General features: G+C 43.2%; 1 protein-coding gene across 1 annotated transcript; it reads right to left on the bottom strand.

The window, feature by feature from the left end:
• Nucleotides 1-6,278: 6,278 nt before the first annotated feature.
• On the bottom strand, nucleotides 6,279-22,001 carry LOC144491394 (uncharacterized). Its single transcript, XM_078209155.1, has 6 exons — nucleotides 21,703-22,001; nucleotides 19,095-19,179; nucleotides 15,673-15,778; nucleotides 14,499-14,572; nucleotides 9,652-9,903; nucleotides 6,279-7,852 (listed from the first exon to the last, which is right to left on the bottom strand). The coding sequence occupies exons 1-6, from the start codon at nucleotides 21,767-21,769 to the stop codon at nucleotides 6,865-6,867; spliced, it is 1,572 nt and encodes a 523-aa protein (XP_078065281.1). The 5' UTR covers nucleotides 21,770-22,001; the 3' UTR covers nucleotides 6,279-6,864.
• Nucleotides 22,002-26,473: the final 4,472 nt, after the last annotated feature.

Raw genomic sequence — 26,473 nt, 5'->3', positions numbered from 1 at the left:
ATTTTTAACCTGGCCAATCAACCTAACCCGCACATCTTTGGACTGTGGGAGGAAACCGGAGCACCCGGAGGAAACCCACGCAGACACGAGGAGAATGTGCAAACTCCACACAGACAGTGACCCGAGCTGGGAATCGAACCCGGGACCCTGGAGCTGTGAAGCAGCAGTGCTAACCACTGTGCTACCGTGCCGCCCAATACCTGAGCAATATTTATCCCTCAAACATCATCACAAAACCAAATCAGATTGCAGTCTGTGGGAACTTGCTGAGCACATATTAACTGATGTATTTCCTACATTACAACATTGACTATACTTCAAAAAGTACTTATTGGCTGTAAAGTGCTTTGATACAGTAGTCGAGAAAAGTGATTTGCAAATGTAAGTTTTTCTTTGTAATGCCATCTACTTCAACCACGAGTTCCACGTTTCTCACGACTTGCTCTCAAATTCTTCATTTGATGCGAGAGTGACTACATCATCTATGCCCTCTCATTCTGGAACTCTCTCAGAATTGGTTGAGGGATAAATATTGACTTGGACATCAGTGAAACCCTCCCGTTCATCTTCAAATAATGTCACGGGAACTTTCACAGTCACTTGAATGGTGCGCTCACTCATCAGTGCTGCATCTCAGTGTCAGAACGTAGTGTCTGGAGTTTGGATTGAACCCATAACTTCCTGACTAAACTGACAGTGCAACCAGTTAGCCAAGGAGAAATAGCACTTAACAGTAGCACTTCCTTTTGTTCTCAAATACAGGAGGTGACTCTGTTCCATACCACAGAGGAGATATGTCAGATTACTGTGTTCAGGTAACCAGGAAAGCATTAACAATAGAGACGTAACAATTGCCTACAAATAAAATAAACTAGCATAAATGCATTTCTGGCATTGAATGTTCTCGCTTTCTGCCCCTTCCCCATCTTTGATGTAATGATGAATTCACAATAATCTCACTTGTTTCTGTAAGCAAAGATTGTTCGACATCTCCCCCAGCTCAAGTACACTCCACCCACTCATACAATATGTTGAAAAAAATTTCTGTATAAATGCTCCCCAATTCAAAAGGTAATTCAGTAACTCTTAAATTTACCGTATTCCCACTCTTGGCCTGACGTTGAATCAGCCACTTGTGCTCCTTACATTGGACACCTTTCCAGCTTATCAACACCTGTGAATCAAACATTTATGGCATATCACACAAACCCATGATCTTGAGGGAATATTTCCTGGTACAGTGTTTTTGTTCCACACAAGCTTCCTTCATATGGTCCTTTTTCCCTCATTCATGTATCTAGCTTCCCTTTAAAGGCATCGATGCAATTTGATTTGATTACTCTATATGGTAGCAAATTCCATATTCTAACCACTTCCTGGGTAAAGAGGATTCGCCCAAATTCCTAACTGCATTTATTAATGGCTATCTTATGTTGATAATCCCTAGGGGCAGAATTACACAGCCCCTCCAACCGGTGGGTTTTTCCGTTCTCACCGAGGTCCCTGCTGCGACGGGGCAGTAAAATTCCGCCACCAGATTCCCCAACAAGTGAAACATTTTCTCCATACCTATCCTATTAAACCTCATCATTTTAAAGATTTGTATTTGGTCACCCCTCAGCTTTTCCTTTCCTGTTCAGTCTTTCCTGATAATTTTGCCCTTTCAACATTTAGAAACCTGGAGTGTGTTCCCTTCTCTATTATGCCAGAGCAGCGTAAGAGATGAGCAGAGCTGAAAAGTCATTTGTAAAGCCAGTTTTACAATACACTCAAAACTCATTGCAAAACCCCTATAACTTAACTTGGTGACTGCGGCAGCAATTATTGAATGTGTTATTTCTGGGACATGCAGTGGTCGGCTCAGTATCCTCTCTAGGTCCTCGGTCACCAGCGGTATTTATTTTACATGCATTTACCTGATAACACCTTTGGCTAGCCACAGGGGTTTACCAACAGAAAGAACCATCACACATTCTCACCCTGCAAACGTGTTGCTGAGAGTTTCACATGCATAGGAGTTTGTATTAACAGAGATTATTAACAAAGGCAAAGGGGGTGCTGTTGTCATCTGGCATCCTGACCTCTACCTCGCAGAGGCTGAGCGCCAACTCTCAGATACTTCCTCCTACCTCCCCCTGGACCACGACCACACCACTGAACATCAAGCCATTATGTCCAACACTGTCACCGACCCCATTTCCTCCGGATGCCTTCCCCCCCACAGCTTCCAACCTGTTTCCCAACCCCGGACAGCCTGCTTCTACCTACTTCCCAAAATCCACAAAAAGGACTGTCCTGGTAGGCCCATTGTGTCAGCATGCTCCTGCCCCACTGAACTTATTTCCTCTTATTTTGATTCCACTCTCACTCCTGTGGTCCATTCCCTCCCCACCTACATCCGGGATTCCTCTGATGCCGAGTCATATTGACAGCTTCCAGTTCACAGGCCCTAACTGCCTCCTATTCAGCATGGATGTGCAATCTCTCTACATCTCCATCCCACACCAGGATGGCCTGAGAGCTCTTCGCTTCGTTCTTGAAAAGAGGCCTGAACGATTCCCATCCACCATCACTCTCCTCCACCTGGCTGAACTCGTTCTATCTCTCAACAACTTCTCCTTTAATTCATCCCACTTTCTCCAAATCAAAGGTGTAGCAATGGGTACCCGCATGGGTCTGAGCTCCGCTTGTCTTTTTATGGGGCATGTAGAACATTCCTTGTCCCAGGCCTATCCGAGTCCCCTCCCGCAACTCCTTTACTGGTACATCGATGACTATTTCGGTGTCGCTTCACGCTCTCGTCTGGACCTAGAAAAATTCATCAACTTCACTTCCAGTTTCCACCCCTCCATCGTCTTCACCTGGTCCATCTCAGACACTTCCCTTCCCTTCCTTGACTTTTCTGTCTCCATTTCCAGCAATAGACTATCTACCAATATCTATTACACGCCCACTCACTCCCACAGCTATCTGGACTACAATTCTTCTTCCCACCCTGCATCCTGTAAGGACTCCATCCCTTTCTCTCAGTTTCTTCACCTCAGTCACATTTGTTCCAATGATGCCACTTTCCAACCGTGGATTCCCATCTACAGCTGTCGACAGGGCCCTCAACAGCGTGTGGTCCACCTCCCACGCCACGACCCTCACTCCCTCCCTCCCTCCCAGAACATGGATAGAGTCCCCCTTGTTCTCACATTTCACACCACCAGCCTCCGCATGCAAAGCATAATCCTCCACCATTTTCACCAACTCCAGTGTGATGCCACCACCAAACACATCTTCCCTTCACTCCCTCTGTCAGCATTCCGCAGAGATCATTCCTTCTGGATAACCTAGTCCACTCCTCCGCTATACCCAACACCTCTCCTGCCACTCACCGTACCTTCCCATGCAATCGCAGACGGTATAACACCTGTCCCTTTACCTCTTCTATGCTCACCATCCAAGATCCAAAACACTCATTCCAGGTTAAGCAGTGTTTCAGTTGCATCTCTTTCAATTTGGTGCACTGCATTCACTGCTCCCAATGTGGTCTCCTCAATATCGGAGAAACCAAGCATAGACTGGGTGATCGCTTTGCAGAGCACCTTTGGTCTGTGCGCAGTCAGGACCCTGACCTTCCAGTTGCTTGCCACTTTAACACACGTTCCTACTCCCATGCCCACACGTCTGTCCTTGTCCTGCTGCAATGTTCCAGTGAAGCTCAATGCAAACTGGAGGAACAGCATCTCATCTTCCAGCTAGGCACATTACAGCCTTCCGGTCTCAACATCGAATTCAACAACTTTAGATGATTAGCTCTAACCCACCTCGATCCGTTTTCATTATACTTAATTTTTTTTTACTGTTCTCTGCCTTTTATTTCTTTATTGTCTTTCTTCATTTTTCTTCCCTCCCACTCTTTCCCCCTACTTTATCCCCCCTTTCTTACCTTTTCTCCTTTGCTTCCCCTTTCCCTAAATTTTACCTCTCCCACCCAATCTCCCCCCAGATCTTCATCTGTCACAGTTTACCCTCTGATTTCAGCTTCTTGGGTGGCACGGTAGCACAGTGGTTAGCACTGCTGCTTCACAGCTCCAGGGACCTGGGTTCGATTCCCGGCTCGGGTCACTGTCTGTGTGGAGTTTGTACATTCTCCTCGTGTCTGTGTGGGTTTCCTCCGGATGCTCCGGTTTCCTCCCACAGTCCAAAGATGTGTGGGTTAGGTTGATTGGCCATGCTAAAAATTGCCCTTAGTGTCCCGAGATGCGTGGGTTAGAGGGATTAGTGGGTAAATATGTAGGGATATGGGGCTAGGGCCTGGGTGGGATTGTGGTCGGTGCAGACTCGATGGGCCGAATGGCCTCTTTCTGTACTGTAGGGTTTCTATGATTCTATGCCATTTGGCCATTCACACCCTTTATTTTTTCTATGGACTGCCATTAGCAGCCTTTTCCCCTGGTTTCTGTGGCTATGACTCATCTTTCATTCCCTCACTCTGCAGTATAAATATCTCCCACTTTCTATGCCTTTTAACTTTGACAAAGGGTCATCTGGAAACGTCAGCTCTTTTCTCTCCTTACAGAAGCTGCCAGACCCACTGAGATTTTACAGCATTTTCTCTTTTGATTAACAAAGGCAATGCAGCTTTGCTGAGTTAAGGTGTAGAAATTCAATCAGGGCACCTGACATAGACAATACTGTCACTGGTATATTCCAGCATGTGCCAATGTGCACTCCAGTTAATGTCAGTGTACATTTTTTTTTCATAAAAGCGTCCCATTTCTGGCCTCGGCAGAGAAGCACAGCTATCAGAATATTCTGCTAGTGTTTCATTCAAGTTACTATTCAAAATGTAAACATAATAAATCGTGACCGTTTCAATACAATCGCAATTGGTTATTACGGGTCTGAATTATTTTCTGGTAGTAAAATGTTTATAGTTGAACCAAGCTGCCAGGTTGAAATAAACCTGTGATAGCCATTTGCCAGCTCTGGAATTCTCTCACCATTATCATGTTACTGATGAAACAGGATTCCATGCAATTTCAACATTTATCCAGTTTTTGGCTGTGGGTTCAAAAACTCTGATTTGGTTTCCAAGAATGATCTAAACCATTGGCATAAGGTTAACATTCTGCAGCAGCTTATATCTGTTTACTTTTGCCTATCTAAATACACCCCTTGTAATAAACTCAAATTGTAGATTGGTCTTTTTCGTCTATACATCATACCAATGCATAACTCTCTAAAACAGCTCTAATTTTTCAGCACACTAACTCATTCACTCCATTGATGAAGTGTATGTTTCATTTTGTTGGGAGTGTGGGCCAGCTGTTATGTAAGCTGACTATTTGTTGTGAGTATGGATAAAAGTATTGAGAAAGCCCAAATTGCAACACTGGCTGGAGACCATCTGCACAAATGTCACTCAAATCCAGTCCAAAAGAACCCTGTCAGGCATCAATCATTAATAGTGACAAGTCTGTCAACAAGGATCCCACGCAACCTCACTGACCACACTAAATAGCTCAATTTGTTTAAATGGGTTTGGAGTCCATATTAAATCTCTTCACTTTCTAAATATCAATCTTACCTCTTCAGAATCAACAAATCTACACCGATACAGGGATCACAAATAACATGCAGTTTACTCCAGGCTTACAACACCGTACTATTTTATTGTATGAAGTGGGAACAGCACCAAATATTCAGTTACACCACAGTGCAATTTGTCTCCCACCATCTAGAAAGGCAAGGGCAGCAGATACATGGGAACACTGCCACTTCCAGGTTCCCCTTCAGGCCACTCACCATCCTGACTTGGAAATATATCGCTGTTCCTTCACTGTCACTGGGTCAAAATCCTAACAGCATAGTGGGTGTACCTACACCACATGGACCTCACAGTTCAAGAAGGCAGCTCATCATCTTTCCAAGGGCAGTTAACAATGGTGTCTTGGCCAACGATGCCCATGAATGAATAAAAAGAAAACACTAACTGAGACCATTCCATGCACACCTGTGGTATCATACTGCCAATGTTTCCATTCTTGTAAGGGAAGGGTGGTCGATTACATTTAAGTTATAGTGTGTAGTGCTTTTCAGTCCAACATATAGTTTGGCAGTTAACACAGACAACGTAGTCTTCGATACTGAATTGAACATCTGTTTGACACCGTTACAAACATTAAATCCCATTAATGTTGTGACTCAATTGAATTAAATGCTAATAAGTAGCCTGCATAGGATTCAGCTACCCCTTTATTAATGTATATAAAAAAAGTTTCTCTAAATAAATTAGTGGAGTTTATTTTTTATATGATACAACATACTTTCATATTCTCACTGCTGTTCAGTATGTAACGTACTCCAGATTCATGTATAAAAACCATTGAGAAATCAGTTCAAGTCAGAAAGCAAAACAGAAACCACCAGACTCCCACTAGGTCAGTCAATTCTCTTCCAGATGTTGATCTCACACCTTGCATCCATCAACAACCTATAATTATATAGTGCCTTATAGTAGTAAAAGTTCCTAATGCACTTCACAGGCGTATAATCAAACAAACTTTGACAAACCAACCACAAAAAGCTTTAAAGGTGAGTGGTTAAAAGCTTATTCAAAGAGGTAGGTCTTAAGAAATATCTTAATGGTTAGAGAAAGAGCAATAAAGAGAGGTTCAGAGAGAGAATTCCAGAGCCATGGCAGCTAAAGCCACAGCCACCCATCAGTACAGAAAACTGAAAACCCTTTGTAAGAGTCCTAGTCTTCGCTTTTTCCAGTTCCAACAATGAGGTGCATTTCCAGCATTTTCCACTTGCATTTCCAACATTCCAGCTTTTTGTAACTTCCTTTTCATCTCTGGCAAACCCCAATGTCTACCTCAGGGAAGTTGCCACTGCAGTCTGTACGTCCCGTAGCATGCACAGCATTGGCTCGTAAATTCCCGATGGTCCTTGGAGTTGAAGCCAGTTTCCCAGTTTGCTGACGCACTCTAGCGCCTCGTTGCTGGTGACGGAAGAGGCTGTGCTTGGCAACATTCCACCAACCATGTGCTCCTGCGCTGAATCCTCCAGACGGGGCCTCTTGGCTGTGGCACAATTGTCCTCGAACTTGAGTTGCGGGCCAGGCAACCCCTCCTGTTTCATTGGGAGCAAGAGGGGGCAGGAATTGGTTGAGCTTAGATCACCTCCAGGGAGCCTGGGACCCAGACAGGTCGCATCTTTTTTCAGCTGGGCTCCATGAGGGGGGTCAGCACAGGCAGTCTGCTCCACGTTCCCATAGGCTCGATACAGCATTTGGATTGCATCGAGCAGGGTCACATTATGGCCAATATCAGTCACTCTGGCCCCGACTTCAGCCCTCTCTGGAGTGTGGCCACCTGCCACAGGACCATCATAATCGTGCCGCTCACTGGAGTCCTTCTTAAAAACAATGTTGTTCCGGGCCTTCCATCGCGAAAGCCACCCATCAGTCGGCTCAAAGTCGTCATGGCCCAGCTCCTCTGCGAACTCTTTGGCTTTCATCTTCAGCATGGGGCCCGAGACGCGGACTCCCTCAGACACAGCCTGCTGGAACCAGAACAGAAGAGCATCCTCCACCTCAATGTCCTTCCCCTTCCTCTTTCTCTTGCGGTTGGGGTTAGCATTCTGCCGCCATTCCTCCAGAATCCTCTCTCTGTTCTGGCTGATGCGTCCCACCTGACTCTTCGAGATGCTGAACATCTTGGCCACGGAAGCATAGGAGGCTTTTGGGCCTTGTAAGGCTGCAACCACTTTCACCTTCTCAGCAAGTGGCAGATCTGTGCGTTTGTGATTCGTGGGCATCACAGGCAATGTTCCGATTTCTCCCAGCAGGATGAATGATCTGCCACAAAAAGAAGCATTGGTGAGATTTTGTACACTGAACAGAACCTGAGTAATGACAAAAATTAATGAATAAATTACGCAAACATGAATGGATAACTGGACGTATTGCAGCAAATGGTTACGAAATAATCTATCCGACTAGGAGATTTCCTACTCTACCAGTCACGTATTGAGTCAGATTCTAATACACCAAGATGCTCATGGCATAACTCACTGAACTCAGCAGGGTTTCAGTGGACCAGGAATAAAAGCAGAAAATGCCAGAAATACTGAGCTGATCAAGAAGTATCTATGGAGCATTCAACTGAAATGCCAACTCGGCTTCTCACTCATAAATACTACCTGACCTGCTGAATATTTCCAGCAGTTTCTGTTTTCATTTCAGATTTCCAGTATCCACAGTATTCTGTTTTTCATTCAATGTACCAGGCTGTCTCTGTCACCAGTTACTGACTAAGCTAGACTTCCATGGAGGCTACCTATCGCAGAGTCAATTTACTTCAATGTGCATCAGAAGCTAAGTTGCAAGCGAAGGGTTTGCAAGGCAATTAACAACAAACATAAAGAGGAGAAAAGACAAGGTAAAACTGGAAGCCTTGAGTAGATGGCACCGAAGTGTTTTGAAGATTGAAGGAGTTTGAGGAGTTCAATGCATTCTGAGATCCTGGGGACAAAATGATTTAGAATAGGAGTCAGAGTTGATTGTACATCAATTGTGCTAATTATTTGCAGATCAAGGACATGGATTGTGGTTTCACTTGATCACATACATAGACAAGTATGGAAACTGTAATGTGGTTGAGTTAGGAGATGTGCATGTTTGTAATGTTTTCTCTGTAAATAAACGTAAGACTGAGTAAAGAGTGACTCCAATGTCATCAAAATAGCTTTCTGGAATAAAATAGGATACTAAACTCAGTTTTTGGAAGGAGGATCCAGACAGAAGAAAGAGCAGGCAAGGCTGTCTATAATCACAACAAAAAGTGAAAATAAAAGCCATGCTCTTAAGGATACTGACCGTCCTGGTATTAATTATTGACAAGAAAGAAAGGAACAAGACAGGAGCTTGGAAACAGCGGATAATAGAAGAACTTGTGAGATTACATTGAATTTAGATTTGCAGAAACAGGCATCAGGCCAACAAGCCAAGCTGGTGTTCATACCACCTTACTTCATCTCACTTTAAAAATGACTAGTTTCTTGTACCTCATTCAGGAGTACATGGAAAGTGTTAGAAGAACTGAGAGTAGGACTCAAGCTTTGAACAGACTTGGACATAACTGAGTTAAAAGCTGCTGAGTGGAAATGTTTCGCATTTTACAACAGAAGAAAGTGATAATTCTACAGCTTTAGCAATAGAAAAGATAATGAGGCCAAGTGGAAAGATATGTTGAGAAATAAGGGTGGCATATTGAAGGAAAAGAGAGTAAGTGGGTTCCTGTGAAACATGGAAGGCCCGTATCTTTGAAGAATGGGAAGAAACAACATTTTGAAGCGTTTGGCTCATCAAAATGCAGCAATTCAGCTAATAGACTGAGAGAAATGAAGAAAACCTCAGGACGCGAAATTATCCCTTAGTGTCCCAAGATATATAGGTTAGGGGGGGATTAGCAGGGTAAATATGTGGGGTTACAGGGATAGGGCCTGGGTAAACGTCAGTGCAGACAGTGGGCCAAATAATCTCTTTCTGCACCGTAGGGATTCTCTGATTCGATGACTTGTTTCTATCCCCACTGTTACGATTTCACTTCTTACACAACAGTAGTAAATCAAATCCCATTGAATTGCAGTGTTTACCTGGAGTCCTTTTCATTCTCTGTATTCAGCCTGTTTGCATCCTGTGTTTTCTCATTCATCCACCGTGTGATTAGTTCACGGTTCGCATCAGCCATTTTCTGCAGCCGCTCCTCGAGGGTGCTGAAGGTGACATGGAGAGTGTTGTATTCATTCTTCAGCGTGTGATTGGCTCGCTCCAAGTCCTGCAGGTTAGTCCGCAACTCCCGACATTCGACCTCCAGCTTCTTAATTCGCTTGTGGTACTCCACCATTCTGAAATCCATCAAGTTACAAGGTACAGGCTTTACTTGGAGAGTTTACAAAGATCATGTGCAGTAGATGGATATGGATTGCGATTATATTTTCTATGCAAATTAATGGGCAGAACCACAACAGGTCATGTATAGCTCTGTATTTCAGTTTTATTTGGTCAGATTACAGCAGAGGCATGGCCAATACTAACAGAAACTGTTGTCACTCTCTTTGAGACAAAATGAAACGATGAAAAATGCAATCTAATGAGGTAGCACAATATCTCCATTTTAGAAATGGTACACTCAGCATGTCCGTCACACTCAAGTGACAGAATACATTTTCTGTGCCATACTCCAAAAAAAACTGTCTAGGAATAAAAAGTACCTTTACCAGATTCCCTGTACTGTAGTCTCTAATGTTGCAACCACTTCATTTTTCCCAATGTTTTACCTAATAGCAGAAACTTCAAAATCGATCTCTGTACAAACTCAATACTTATCAGTTTGACTGTAATCTTAAAGAACAGAACATCTATACGTTCAGAATCTAAAATTCCTGTGTGTAAAAAGTGTACAATCCAAGGAAGATTGGTTTTATAATAGATTATTGTTGCATGATAAAACACTCCTCCATCATACCCGATCTCAAAACTATTCTAAATTGAGCAAATTTATTCCATTATTTACTGGGTTAATTGTCCCACAAGATTGCTTCTGTGCTTTTCAAAGCTGCTGCAGACCATTGACAAGTTAAAACAAACGTTAAAAGCAATTAAGCAACATCAAGCAAGGTGTAAATGTAGAAAAAGATTAGCAATATAAAATAATGATTGTTACAACTTATACTTTTTAACCTCCTGTACATCCTTACTGGTGCAAAGCAACCTTAACATCCCGAGCTCAATCTCTCCCAACAACATACTGGCTCCACAATGGCTCTGCCTTGTTAACTGACCTGCCAATCCAGCAGGTGTAGAATATTTATCTGCACTTTGTCCTGCAACTCACATCACCTTGAGAATAGAGGTTCCTTCTTGTTAAAATAAAGATGGAGGGAGGCCCCTAAATTTCCAGATGCAGACTGATTTCCATTAAGTGAAACAAGGCTTAATACAAGTCATTTAGGTGCCAATTTCAGAAAATACAGAGTAACTATAATGATCAGATGCACTTATTTCCATTAACACTATTCGCCTTGACATGATCAAAAAGGTGTTAATAACAGAGTTATCTCATTTGTTGGGAATATCATATCCTTCAAAACTATATTTTTATTATCTGTGTGCTTGGATGCTGACCTGGAGATTTCAAAAAGGTAATAAATTCACCTTGGACTGGGAACAAGCCTGACTTCTAAGAAATCACCTAACCTGCATGGTACTTGTGGGCGGCACGGTGGCACAGTGGTTAGCACTGCTGCCTCACAGCATCAGGGACCCGAGTTTGATTCCCGGCTTGGGTCACTGTCTGTGTGGAGTTTGCACGTTCTCCCAGTGTCTGCATGGGTTTCCTCTGGTTTCCTCCTCACATCTGAAAGACATGCTGATTAGGTGCATTGACCCAAATAGGCGCCGGAATGTGGCGTCTAGGGGAATTTCACAGTAACTTTATTGCAGTGTGAATGTAAGCCTTACTTGTGACTAATAAATAAAATAAAACTTGAGGAAGAGCTGTTTTTGTTTGTTTTGAATTGCACTCACTAATTTATGGGGAAAGAAACTGAAAGGCAAAGGCTAGTGACTTGCTGGAAATCACATGGTAGATCCCACCTTTTACTTTAGAACCTGCTGGTTTTGAAGGCAGCTTGTTGGGGAATAAGCTGAGAAAGGAAGGCTACCCTCCCGGACTCCCCCTCTCTCTGCTTCACCTGAAATTGGATGTGGTTCACAACTGCTGCCAGGAATCCTCGAGTATAATCTGCCTACATTTGGACCTACAAAGTTGAGACAAAAACTGATCCAGTCCTATATTCTCCTCTGCCAAAGTTCCATTTGTGAGAACTTCCAGATATCCATCAGGAACATCGGCTTGTCTTCACACGAAGAAATTCCAGATCGACAGCATCAAGACCCTGTCAAATTTATCCTTTATTTTATAATGCCTATCCTCTAAAGCCCATTTCTGCAGAGACTATCTATTTTTCCTTTGTTTGTCTGCATGTGTGTGTGCTGGGGAATTTTATACTTCCAGGTTACAATTGTGTGTTAACCAGTACTTGCAACATGTTAAAAAGAAGTTCAGTTTTATAATAAACAAATAAGTTTGTTGCTTATTGAAAGAAGCCTGGTTGGAGTCTCTCTTATTCTGGGTACCTATAGAGGAGGTAAACAATTGGCCATTTTGGTGAGTAAATTGAACTTTTAAATTAATGGTACAACCTGCAGAGTAGTGGGGTTAGATAATACGTGCACTTCCCATCCCATAGCACGTTTGGCTTAAATCTAGTTTTCTAGTACACCCCCTGAATTCCGGCCTGCTCAAAGTCCCTTAATAACTGATTGTCCTGGCCTCCACATCTCTCCATTTACAAAATCCAGTCTTCCAATGTTTGTTTGAGTGATTCTGACTGAATACCATCAGACGTAAACCAAAAACTTTCCAAGGCAATGTATGTGAAGTATTCATCAAATACTGAAAAGAGCTAACAGAATTATTATTTGCAATCTACAAGGGAACATTAAAGATAACTCTTTGGCATTGTGTGTGCCCATTCTCTCAGACTCCCTTTACTTTGTTTGCTGTTTTCACCACATTTTGGCGGAACACAACATGGCGGAAATAGAGATAGCTTAGCAAATATTCAGAGGAAGCTGCTTAAATTGAGTAAATGCAAATACAAAGGGAGATTTGAATGATTAGGTCTGTTTTTGCTACAGCCAAAAGGGTTAAGGGATTATTTGAAAAAAATTGCTTTTTGTTTTTAAATCTATTTAAAACAATGAAAAGGAAGGACAGTGTTGACAGATACAGACAGTTTCCAGGAATTGAAGGATTTAGAATGAGGGGAATGTCGATGTAAGATTAAATGCAAGAGGTTTAGGACAGAGTAAGGGACACGTGTTTTTGTTGAAAAGAACATGAGTGATTTTCTTTTTCACCTCAAAATTATCTTTTTAATTGAAAGCTCAAACTCCAAAAGGCAATCAGCCAATCAGTTTTAGGCATTTTGCAGCAGCAATGAACAGGCCGAACAAGATTCTCAGATTTTTGTTTCACTTTTTAAATTACTTTGAAGGAAGCACTGGAATACAACTGCACTAAATTATAACACCATTCCTGGTGTCAACAAAACACTAGTCCCTGCAGTATCCACCAGTCACAGAAGGCTTCTTGCATACCAGTGGATGATCCATCTCAGGACCACCTGTTTGTGAAGACCATGGAAGAGAGGCAGGCAGCCACAGCTCCTGGGACACATCCACCCTGAGCCTATAATGGTCACCTTGGCCAAGCCCAGTCCAGAAGCAGATCCTCAGACTTAATCACCCTCATCTATGTCCTGTGGCCAAAAATCAGGAGAAGCCCTGAAGTTGAAGCCAGACATTGAGCACCAGCCTCCTTACATAATCAAACAGTGACAGCAACTAACACTTCGTATTATACATGAAACATGGACCCATAGTTTAAAGGTTACAAACAATCTGTTTGTTGGACCTGCTCCGTGCAACATTGTGCAGCCCACATCACCACTAGTACAGTGGAGAACACCGAAATACAGAGAGCTCCATTGGAGATCCCTGCCTTGGCTGGATGGCACAGCCAGATGGAAGATGAAGGCAAAGAAGAGTTTAATGTGCAATAGCAGCCAATGCAGGAAATCCCTCCATGTTCAGTAAATTGGCTCAAGAGAGAATTTCCAAGAGGCAGCTCAAGTTGAGATGGATGTTCACAAAGGAGGATTCAAGGCCCCATAACTGATGAGAAATTCCATCCAAACTGATGCAACATCAGGCAGAATTTCTCCATGCACTTGAATCTCTTGACATACATGGTGGAGTAGGTGCTGAGCCTGTGGATGTCTCTGATCACGGATGGCAGCAGGACATCTGGCTGCCAGTGGTTCTCCCGCACCCCTGATAGTGGCTACCACTGCAGCCGGGACTCTCCGCTTTGCCAGCCACCTGTCGTTGAAGCCAATTATGAGGAGGTGTTTAGTTCCAAAGTGGTAGCTATGTTACAATATTCTGTTCCCCAGTGTTAGAGTAACAGAACTGTACCCAGATCAGAGTTAATGCTGGAAGCAGAGACCATGTCAACACTTAAAGATAGATTGGTGGTGAACAGGGAAGTAACAGCCTCTGGGAACAAAATTTTACTGGAACAAGACTACTGTTTAGGAGGTTAAACACCTTTTGAGTCTGTCGCCATCTAGATTGCAAAGATTTAGAAGGCTAAAAGTGACAGATAATTTAGATTGGCCACTAAAGCAGTTACATGAGGGAACAAATTTAATTTAGTCAAAAAATTAATTATGGTTATAACTTATTGGGCTAAATGAGCCATTTGTGTCATGTAGATCAATGCAAAATGTATCCAAATCCAGGCAGATGGACATTTTAACCATTCCCTCTTCACTCTAAAAGGAACCAGAGTCTGAACTGCCCACTAACTTACTTTGCTTCGTTAGTCAGGATCTCTCGGTCCTTCTGCTGTAGTCTGCTATTGAGTTCAATCATGCTTTGTGCAAGCTGGGCAAGGGAGAGAGGAAGAAAATTGTCACAAAACTGCACAAGTATAAAACCAAAGCTTCTACCACACACAAATTTAAAACCATATAAATAAATCCAACCATTCATACTCAATTCCTTCAGATACAACTGATTAATGTAAATGAAGCAACAAAAGGGGGGTCTCTATTTAAATAGTGAGCTTTTGAATCTAACGCCATTGAGATTGCGAAGTTATAAGGCAAGAAGTGACTGACAATTTTGACTAGCCACTAAAACAGTTAAAAGAGGGAACAAATTTAACGTCATCAAAAAATTCACTATGGTTATGATCTAGTTAGAGTGCAAATTTGGATCACGGTGATGCACAGTCCATTCTTTTAAAGTGGAATTAAGTAGTTGTTTGAAAAGAAAAGAATACCAAGCGGCAATCAATGGCTCAAGAAGAATAGAACACCAGCACAGATTTGCTCTGATTGCTTATTTAATTGCTGTAGTTATTTTTGAAATTGCTCCTTTCAAACTGGGTGTTTGCTGGTCATGCAGCAGTCACCAGTTCCGCAGAGTTCCTAGAGACCCTTCACGGACACCCAGGGGTTCACAGACCTCAGTTCGGGAACCCCTGCTGTCGGATGATTTCTTGCATGTTGTACAAACAAAGCCCCAGACATATTTTGCCATTGCCGCACGTTTTGGTTCTGACACAGAGTTACTCATTAGAAACTAAAATCAGAGAGCTGGAACACAACATGAAAGTAAATGCACTGTTACATCTAGAATCATCCAAATACAGAAGCTTACAACACAGGAAGGAGACCACCATTCGGCCCATCGTGTCCATGTTAGCTCTTTGAAAAAACTATCCAATTAGTTGCACTCCTCAATTCTTCCCCCACAGCCCTGAGTTTTCTTTTCAATCATCTACCTAATTCCATTTGAAAAGTTACCACTGAATCTGCTTCCTGCACTCTTTCAGGCAGTGTGTTTCAGATTATCACGACTCACAACAAAACAAAAATTCTCATCTCCCTTCTGGCTCTTTTGCTACTTATTTTTGCAGCAAAAAGAGCAGAGCCAGGAGCCACTGCAGGGAACTGTCTTCATTTGGTACTGATACCTACATCTCCGCGACTTTTATGAAACTCTGTCAACTCATCTTGTTGCCAGACCCAGGTCTGTGTGCCTTTCTGTAACATCATTTCGTTCTGCGCCCCATCCAAAGCTGGGCTAACGTATGGAAGAGAAGAAAATACAATGTCAGCAATTTGTAGTCCAAGAATGGATTTCAGATACACCATGCGTACAAACTAGGCAAATATTCTTAATATGACACTGGCGCAATGAAATCCATTTAAGGATGGTAAAGGTAACGGTAATAGGTGAAGGAAAGTTACTCAAAAGAATATCCACAATTTATTTTTTTTCTTTTAAGGAAATCAGTGAAGCTCATTAGCATTATTATATGACAACAATAAGAAGCTTTGACATCGTGCCTTTTACATAATAAAGCAGCCTAAGGTGCTTTACGAGCTTATAGGTCAACCAAATTTGATGCCAAGTCAAAAGAAAACATTAGGACAGGTGATCAAAAGCTTGGTCAAACTGCATCATTTCCCGCTTGCTCTACTGTCACTCACTTCATTCTTAACCCTCCATTCTCTTCCTTCCCGTGGGTAGGTTTTTAAAAAAAATCTTTTAAAATCCCTTTCTTACTCAACCTCCGAGCTATGAGAAAATAGAATGTCTATCTCACAGCTGAGAGCAACAATAGACTAACCTTTCTTCGCCATTTTGTTGACAGAATAATAGAATTGTTCAGCACTGTAATATTTCTGTTATTTTGTCAACAAAGCACAGGTGAGGTGAAAAGGTGACTTCAAAATCATTGCTTTCTTTTGAACATTTAAAAATTGTCCGGAGAAAGGTATGCTCTTTCTTCCATTCAATTCTCTCCCACTGTCTGCAAAGAACAAATTACAAAGCTAAAGCTACAAGAGTAATCAGAACGCTATATACCTGTCCTCCCGCCCCAAATCCGCGCACACAAGCAGACTCTTTTAAAACTGTTGAACTCTTCATATAATTTGAGAACATTTTTGAGCAGCAACTGAAGGAAACATTCCTCCATGCGAGCTGACTGACACAAATACATCTGGAAAATTATTGACGTTGTCCATGCTCAAGACTTCATTCAAAATGAAGTCAACATACATTCATAAAACTAGTAGAAGTGGACATGTTGGTTCCTTGTGTCTGCTCACCCTCTAAAGTGCAGCTAATGAATTTAAATGGCAAAATATCTAGCAGGGAGATTAGAAAGTCACTTTGCAATACAAAACCTGAACACTGCTGAAAGTCCTTGTCGATGAATCACAGAAAGTTAACATGGAAGTACAACAAACAATTAGGAAAACAAATGGTATGTTAGCTTTTTCTATACAAAGGGATTGGAATACAAGAGAAAAGGCTTTAGAACAACTGAAATACTGTATATAATTCTGGTGTGCTTACCTAAAGAAAGACACATTTGCCCGAGAGGGAGGACAACAGAGACTCATTAGACGGATTCCTGAGATGAGGGTTTACTCCCATGAGATTGAGTAGAATAGATTCATATTTCCTTAGTATTTGGAAGATTGAGAGGTGATCTCATTAAAACATGCAAAATCCTTAAGGGGCTTGACAGGTTAAACGCTGGAAGAACATTTCCCCATTGGGAGAGACTAAGGTCACAGTCTCAGAATAAGGACTCGGTCATTTCTGATTGAGAATGAGGAGAAATGTCTTCACATAGTGGGCTGTGAATCTTTCAAATTCTCTACCCCAGAGAGCTGTGGTTGCTCAGTCATTGAGTACAGGTACTGGACCCTGTATCCAGGAATTTCAGGACTGGACGTGTACCACATATGCGGATTTTTCGATTTTGAATCTGGTGGGAGTGAAGAAGTGAATACAACTTAAGGCCGGGCTGATTTCTGTGCCAAGCTGGAATAGAGAACGGAAGAAAGGAGGGGCAAGACTATGCCAGCTTCCATCACTAATCCCGGGGTGGGGGATCAGCATGTTGTGACCAGGCTGTGACAGCAATGCTTGATCGGGATTGTACTTTCCAGGTCAGGACCTAATTTTTGGGATACTGGTTAAGGGGTCTGGTACCTGTATACGAGATCAACAGATTAGAAAATTCAGAGGGTGGAGGAAGTGGAGTTGAAATAGAAAATCTGCCATGATCTTACTGAATAGTAGAGCAAGTTCAATGGGCCAAATAGCCAACCCCTGCTCCTATTAATGTTCACAAAAGCATAATCAAACAAAACCTGACACCAAGCAAAGAGATATTAGGACACATGACCAAAATGATTTTATTTATTTGTTCACATAATGTGGGCATCACTGGCTAGACCAGCATTTATTGCCCATCCCTAACTGTCAACAAGGTGCTGCCTTCTTGAACCATTACAGTCCATGCGCTGTATGTACACCCGCAGTGCTGTTAAAATGGGATTACCAGGAATTTTACGCAGCAACAGTGAAGGAATGGCAATATAGTTCTGAGTCAGGGTGGCGTGTGGTTTGGAGGGGAACTTGCAGATGATGCTGTTCCCATGTATCTAATTCTAAGTGGTAGAGATCACAGGTTTGGAAGGTGCTGCCAAAGGAGCCTTGTGAGTTGATGCAGTTCATTCGTAGATGGTGGCCACTGCTGCTACCGTGCCTCAGTTGTGGAGAGAATGAATGTTGAAAGTGGTAGATAGGGTGCCAATCAAGCAGGTTGCTTTGTCCTGGATGGTGTTGAGTTTCTTGAGTATTGTTGGAGCCAGGTGAGAGTCACTCCTGACTTGTGCCTTGTAAATGGTGGACAGGCTTTTTAACCTACAGGATGTTGATAGTGGTTTATGTAGGTGGTAATCTAGGTTTTAAGGAATCTCTTATGAGGAGAGAGAGGCAGAAGGTTAGGGATGGAATTCTTGAGATTAGAGCCTACATCCTTGAAGGCACAACCACCAGTGATGACTCAGAAGAAATCGAGGCTATGCAAGAGGACAGAATTGGAAGAATACTCCAGTTTCCTCCCAGTCTGAAAGATGTGCTGGTTAGGTGCATTGCCCATGCTAAATTCTCCCTCAGCACCAAATAAGCGGCGGAATGTGGCGACCAGGGGATTTTCACAGTAACTTCATTGCAGTGTAAATGTAAGCCTACTTGTGACACTAAAAAATAAACAAACAAAAACTTCTGAAGGTTGGCGATGGTCAGAGATAGGAAGGGTTGAGGTCATGGTGGAATTTGAATACCAGGATAAGAATTTTGAACTCCAACCATGAACAGATTACTATTAAAGCTACAAGTCTGAAATACAAAGGAAAACACAGCTATCTGCATAATTTCTCAGGTGTGTGTACTCCCAACAGTCATGATGTCAAAATGGCATTTCATGTATCACCGATTTTAAACTTTTAGATTAGTATCACCCCACCCGGAGCTCCACGGTACAAACACATGTGGCTGTGAAGACTACATTATTGGACACTCCTGTCCATACCTGATGGGCTGCAGGTCACATTTTTCACTCTGAATTCTCTCAGTCAGAGCTGCCTGCAGGTCAGATTTGTCCAGCAGCTTAGTGTCTGCAGTAGATACAAAAAACAAATAAAAAGGCATCAGTATGATTCCCACTGCTAATAAAACTGTTTAACTTGTCCTCTCTCTATCCCCACTGGCTTACTGAGTCAAATCAATGTGCTACGTGACATTAAACTAGATGGACCAGATGAGCCCAGGTTTGATACTTATTCTGGAAAGCTCAATACACAGACGCCATCTCAGTTCCATCATATTATCTAGCCCTGAAATTGTTCACTCCAAATCAGCATAACTTAAAAATGTTGTATAATTAACAACCCAGGAAAAATTACAGACACCTTACCAAAGGGATACGGCCACTGTCTATAATGCTAAGCCATACAGAACACAATGTGCCAATTCAATAGGCAGGATCAAGTCAGTTACCAGGCCATACATCGGTTATGAGGGAGGCTGTAACTGTCCTCAAACCAAACTGCAAAGGGGGTTGTGCTGGGGGGGTGGGGGGTGGGGGATGGGGGAAGCAAAAAACTGAAAAATGTTGGGAAAGAACAGGATCAGATTCAATTGCGTTTACTAGGGCTGAATGAGCTGTGACACACCACAGGTCCTGGAATCTGAAACAATCTGAATCTGTTGCTGAATAAACAATGAGTGCTTGGGCAAGTTGCATGAGGTCTGCTGGGGCTTACCTAACCACCATCAATAGGCAGATCAGTGCCTTCTAGAGAAAGATAAGGCGAGTGGAAAACTAGTTCAGGTCTCACAGCCCAGTCAGTCGTCTTCTCAGGACTGTCGCTGGGGCTGCAACCTACATGGTGGATGGGGTGCCATGATCATACGTCCAAACTCACATTCATTATCCTGGATGTGTACATCCTGTGAACAGGTCTGCAACCTACTGGTGATAATACTGGATTCACAGCCATGAGGATCAGAGTACAAATACAACCATGGCATGTTGTGTCATCCTTTTGACAGAAACTGGTCACTGGTAGTTGGAAATTTTCAACAATGACAGCAAGAACTGTTAAATGATCTGATAAACCCAACTGTTTCACTAATGTGCTTTAGAGAAGGGAGCTCATTACCTTACTTAGCCTGGTAACACCTCACTCCAGTTCCACTCTATCTGGCTGAGTCATGATATTAAAATTATTCTTGCTGACTGCTAAAGAGAGAAAGAAAGAGGGAGATTCTTGTCTGGATCCTTCTGAACCAAGACATTGCTACCAACAGTGCTCTTCCTTAGAGCCAGCGCAGATTGAGATCCAAGCAAAACACTCTATGTGATTCTTGTCGCAGAACAATTTCAGGAGAAACATGGAGATGTTTACTGATTTGACAATGCCTGCAGGCAGGGTTTAGAAGCTGCTGTGCTGAAGAGTTTATCTGCCTTATTTGATTGCTACATAATGGCATATCAGGCACTGTGATAACTGACTTTAGGTGTCTGATGCTTTCTTCATTGTCTCAGAATGAACCAGGACTGAGTTCTGACAACCAACTTGCTTTGGTCCAATTATGCTTCGGGAAGCTATAGCAGAACTCCAAGCTAGGCTCCCAGAGCAAACACTATAAATCTGTTGCAGGCTACTAGCAAAAATGAGAATTAAGCAAGCCATCATTCACAAGGTCTTGTTCACTGCTGACCCACACATTAGAAAATCTCCAAACCATAATATGCTGATGATTTAGCTAAGGTGCAAAACCGCAAGAAGAGCGATTAGTTTCTAACCAGCACCTTTCACCCAATAAGTGCCTTCATTATTTATTGAAGGAACACAGTTGGCTTCAGCCCAACAATTTACCCCAACATCATCCACCTGCCATTTTATTGACTCCAAGTCCTGCTCAGCTTTTATCTGTCTGATTAATAAAACTAAGATAATTAAGAGTCAGACCACATAAAAGTACATTTATTGCATATAAAAGCAGCACCTGGATCACCTCTCAAAATCTGGAAAAACTGGACAATCTGCAAACGGCATACAAAAAGCTTAAATTTAGAATTTCACCTCCACAACACAAACACACAGCTTTCAAACAAAACAGCCCTGCATTGCCAGGGGCTCAACAAGCTACTGCCCAACTGGAGGAGCATTAACCAAATGTTGAGGATGTTTGACAACAAACTGTCAAAGGGAGTGTCTGTGCTACAGAAGCGAGCGAGCAGAAAAACTGGGAGGTGGCAACAGCTGGATCCCTAAGTGTTCCCGCCCAGCGTCTTGGGTAGTGGCAACGCCGTCAAGGGTAGGCATTCCCCACGAGCAAAAACCTGGAAATTTCAGGACTCTCCCCTGCAGCCAGGGCCCAGCTGCTGGGAGGAAGGGAGTGGATCTGATTCCCAGGAACATCTAGAAACCACCCCGAAGACACAAGATGAGGGTTTCAGCAGTAGGTCAGCTAGTGTATAGGGCGGTGGTGGAGATGGGTTGTCTTGGAGGGAGGCTGTGCAGAGCCTGAGCCAGAGAAACAAACTCCATCCCAGGACAGCCCAAAGAGCCTGCCTTCCGGGGCGCAAGGAGGGCGAGTGAGAGAGGCGGCCTGCCGGGCCCGGTACCTACAGCCCCCTAGCAGCGCTCCCAGCGCCTGCCGCTCCAGCCTCTCCCTCAGCCGCTGCTGCTCCGCCATCTTCCCCCGGAGGTCTTTCCGCACTGCCGACGCAGAGCTACGAACAGCCCGCCTGTGAGTAAGCAGGGGACGAATGGAACATGAGGGGCAGCGGTCTGGGATTGAGGGTCGGGAGGATCAGCAGTCCCGTTTCGCTGAGTGGCTGGGGCGTCTTTTAAAAGCAGCCGGACTTCAAGCAATCAGCTGTTTGGACACCGATATGGACCTCCTGCCGCCATCTTTGATACAGTCACTGTGACCTGGAAACACGTGCCAGTCATCTCTTTACTCCCATCTCTCCATCTACATTGACCCTGAGCTGGTCATGTAACCTTGAGCCTACCTGCAGTACTCCACATAACCTTCTCGTAGATGACAGGATTTCATTTATTTATCTTTCCGTGTATATATATATATAATATGTCTACATTAAAAGTACTGTTAGCAAAACTCACCCAATTCAGTAGTCAGCAAGTAACCCCATCGAGCTTACCTTCTTTCTAAAATTCACCAAGTATTCCCATTTATCTAGCACTTAAATGAAGGAAGTGAACTTAAACAATATCATTTTTTATTGCCTGGTGGAGCCTGTTGTTCTGGGGCCTCACTTTTGCTGGTGCATGATTCTCTGTGTCAAGGAATAGGAAATCCAAAAAGATCAACTTGCAGCATGAGTGATTAGCTGAGGGCTGGTGTTGCTATATTGCATATATGTGCTCAGGTGCTCTTGTTATTTGCACACTACACCACCCATGACTGAAAATAAGTGAATAATCTTTGAAGCTTCAGTTTCCTCAAAAGCTGTCCAGTTTTCGACTGAAGTATGTAATCCATATCAGTGGTGGCAATAAGGCCACAAAGAAAATTAAAAGATTATATAGCAATACAGGGATATTTATAAAGACATTTCAAAGGGCCAATTGGGAAACTGACTTAAATACAAAATATCAATATACAAATCCTTTGCACTGCTGACATATAATACATCAATGCAACAAACCTCATTTCCTCTGGATGCCATCCCCCCACAGTTTCCTCATAATCTCCCAACCCCAGACAGCCCGCTTCTACCTACTTCCCAAAATCCACAAAAAGGACTGTCCTGGTAGGCCATTGTGTCAGCATGCTCCTGCCCCAATGAACTTACTTCCTCTTATCTTGACTCCATCCTCATCCTCTGGTCCATTCCCTCCTCACCTGTATCCAGGATTCCTCTGAGTCATATTGACAGCTTCCAGTTGGCAGGCCCTAACCACCTCCTATTCATCATGGATGTGCAATTCCTCTACATCTCCATCCCACACCAGGATGACCTGAGAGCTCTTCGCTTCTTTCTTGAAAAGAGGCCTGAACAATTCCCATCCACCAGCACTCTCCTCCATCTAGCTGAACTCATTCTATCTCTCAACAACTTCTCCTTTAACTCATCCCACTTTCTCCAAATCAAAGGTGTAGCGATGGGTACCCGCATTGGTCCTAGCTATGCTTGTCTTTTTATGGGGTACGTGGAACATTCCTTGTTCCAGGCTTATCCGGGTCCCCTCCCACAACTCCTTTACCGGTACTTCGATGCTTATTTCGGTGCCGTTTCACGCTCTCATCCGGACCTGGAAAAATTCATCAACTTCGCTTCCAGTTTCCATCCCTCCATCACCTTCACCTGCTCCATCTCAGACACTTCCCTTCCCTTACTTGACCTTTCTGCCTCCATTTCCAGCAATAGACTACCAATATCCATCACAAGCCCACTGACTCCCACAGCTATCTGGACTACAGCTCTTCGCATCCTACATCCTCTAAAGACTCTATCCCTTTTTCTCAGCTCCTTTGCCTCCGTCGCATTTGTTCCGATGATGCCACTTTCCAAAGTGGTGCTTCTAATATGTGCTTCCTTTTCCTCTGTAGGATGTTTCCCGCCTACAGTTGTCGCCAGGGCCTTCAAAAGCATATGGTCCATCTCCCACGCCACGACGCTCACCCCCTCCCCTCCCTCCCAAAACAAGGATAGAGTCCCCCTTGTTCTCACATTTCACCCCACCAGCCTCCGCATGCAAAGCATAATCCTCTGCCATTTTCACCATCTTCAGTGTGATGCCACCACCAAATGCATCTTCCCTTCACTCCCTCTGTCAGCATTCCGCAGAAACCGTTCCCTCCGGGATAACCTAGTCCACTCCTCCACTATACCCAACACCTCTCCCATCACCCATGGCACCTTCCCATGCAATCGCAGAAGGTGTAACACCTGCCCCTTTACCTCATCCATTCTTACCATCCAAGGTCCAAAACACTAATTCCAGGTTAAGCAGCGTTTCAGTTGCACCTCTTTCAATTTGATTTATTGCATTTGCTGCTCCCAATGTGATGTCCTCTATACCGGAGAAACCAAGCATAGACTGGGTGAGTACCTTCGATCTGTGCGCAATCAAGGCCCTGACCTTCTGGTTGTTTGCCATTTTAACACATGATCCTGCTCCCATGCCCACATGTCTGTCCTTGTCCTGCTGCAATGTTCCAGTGAAGCTCAACACAAACTGGAGGAACAGCATCTCATCTAGGCACATTACAGCCTTCCGGTCTCAACATCGAATTCAACAACTTCAGATGATTAGCTCTACCCCACCTTGACCCCTTTGTGATCATTTTATTTCATTTTTAACTGTTCTCTACCTTTCATTTCTTTTTTGTCTTTCTTTATTTTTCTTTCCCCCACTCTTTCCTCCTATTTTACCGCCCTTTCCTTACATTTTCTAACTCTTTGTCCCCCCTTTGCTTCCCCTTTTTTCTCAATTTTACCTCTCTCCCACCCATTTACTTCTTCTCCCACATCTTCATCTGTCACAGCTTACCCTCTGATTTCAGTATCTCTGCTGTTTGGCCATTCACACCTTTTATTCTCTCTCTGGACTGCCATTAGCAACTTTTCCTCTTGTTTTTGTGGCTATGACTCATCTTTCATTCCCTCACCATGCAGTATAAATAGCTCCCATTTTCTATGCCTTTTAGCTTTGACATAGGGTCATCTGGACTCAATGTCAGCTCTTTTCTCTCTTTACAGATGCTGCCAGACCTGCTGAGATTTTCCAGCATTTTCTCTTATGGTTTCAGATTCCTACATCTGCAGTAATTTACTTTTATCCAGTTATTCAATGCAACAAACTCACTCACTAGAACTATTTAAAATAATCACTCCCATTGTATAAAATCTCAATATATCAAATCCTTTTACCATCTCTTCCAGTGTGTGGAAATCCAATGTACCGATGGTTCTGGCTTTGCTTTTGTTTTTATACCAATAAAGCCAACCCAATATTTATTCTCATTGTATAGGATCCCACTGTTCCAACTCCATTTGTATTCACATCTATTGTACAAGATCCCAAATCTCTTCACATTCATTGTCACTAGACAGTCCCAATATGGTAATATTTCTGACACCTTTGAGGGTCCTTCTTCATGGACAGATTTTGGAATTGAGGTATTTAGAAGCCTTCTGTTCTAAAAGAAGCTAAAATTGCAAATGGATTTTAAAAATTGGCCACAAATTGCGGGGATTGCAGATATGCATCAAAGTTAGACCAATTTGTACATTGTCACAGCTCACAGTGCACTTAAAACTGATACAATGAAGATCGTTGGGGCGGCACGGTAGCACAGTGGTTAGCACTGCTGCTTCACAGCTCCAGGGATCTGGGTTCGATTCTCGGCTCGGGTCACTGTCTGTGTGAAGTTTGCACATTCTCCTCGTGCCTGCGTGGGTTTCCTCCGGGGGATCCGGTTTCCTCCCACAGTCCAAAGATGTGCCGGTTAGGTTGATTGGCCATGCTAAAATTGCCCCTTAGTGTCCTGAGATGCATAGGTTAGAGGGATTAGTGGGTAAAATATGTAGGGATATGGGAGGAAGGTCTGGGTGGGATTGTGGTTGGTGCAGACTCGATGGGCCGAATGGCCTCTTTCTGTACTGTAGGGTTTCTATGATTTTCTATGATCAGCTGTCTCATCCTAACCCAGAATGGTTGCCATTCATTCTGAACAGCAGGAGATATTTTTCTTAAACCCCAAAGCCCCTGAGGAAGGGGGAGGAGACACCTAGTTTTATTGTCATGTCTGCAGGAGGAAACAATGGCGGGAAACAATGTTACATTTCTCCCTTTGCTGGACGGACAGAGAGAAAATGATAAATGGATGTGAGCAGCAAATTAGCTTTTAGAAGAGATTGTCAGAACTAGGCTGGAGGCCCAGATGTGAGAGATACAATGGAGGAGGGCAGCTTTTTATCATTAAAAGATATCTGAATAACAAGTAAAGAAGCCTCTGTAAGGGTTTGGTTTAGTTTCTCGTATATTTTTGAGGAGAGAAGTGAAATTGAGTTAAGTGAGTAGAATTTGCTTTGACTGGATCTCTGCATGCACACTTGTTGGTGAGAAAGGAACATAGTGTTGTAGGGAAAAATCCCTTGTACCAGTGCATTCAAGGAGGTCGAGTCGCAAGGCAAAGTTCAAAGCGTTTTTCTTTATTGTACAATTACTGGGAACCCAGGGAGAACAGCGTAACCAGCCTAGAAACAGTGGCTTGGCCACGTTGATCTCAATCCTTTCACATTAGCTCTGGATCTTTATAGGGATCCAAATTCGAGCGGGAACATTTGATTATGCATTTTTACAATATGTATAAAGTGGTCTGTCGGGTCAGGAAGTTCTCTGGGAGGCTTGTCAATTTGCATTT

This window comes from Mustelus asterias, chromosome 3, assembly GCF_964213995.1.
Source record: "Mustelus asterias chromosome 3, sMusAst1.hap1.1, whole genome shotgun sequence".
Taxonomy (NCBI): domain Eukaryota; kingdom Metazoa; phylum Chordata; class Chondrichthyes; order Carcharhiniformes; family Triakidae; genus Mustelus; species Mustelus asterias.
The sequence above is the reverse complement of the archived record's forward strand: the minus strand, read 5'-3'. Positions and strand labels throughout refer to the sequence as shown.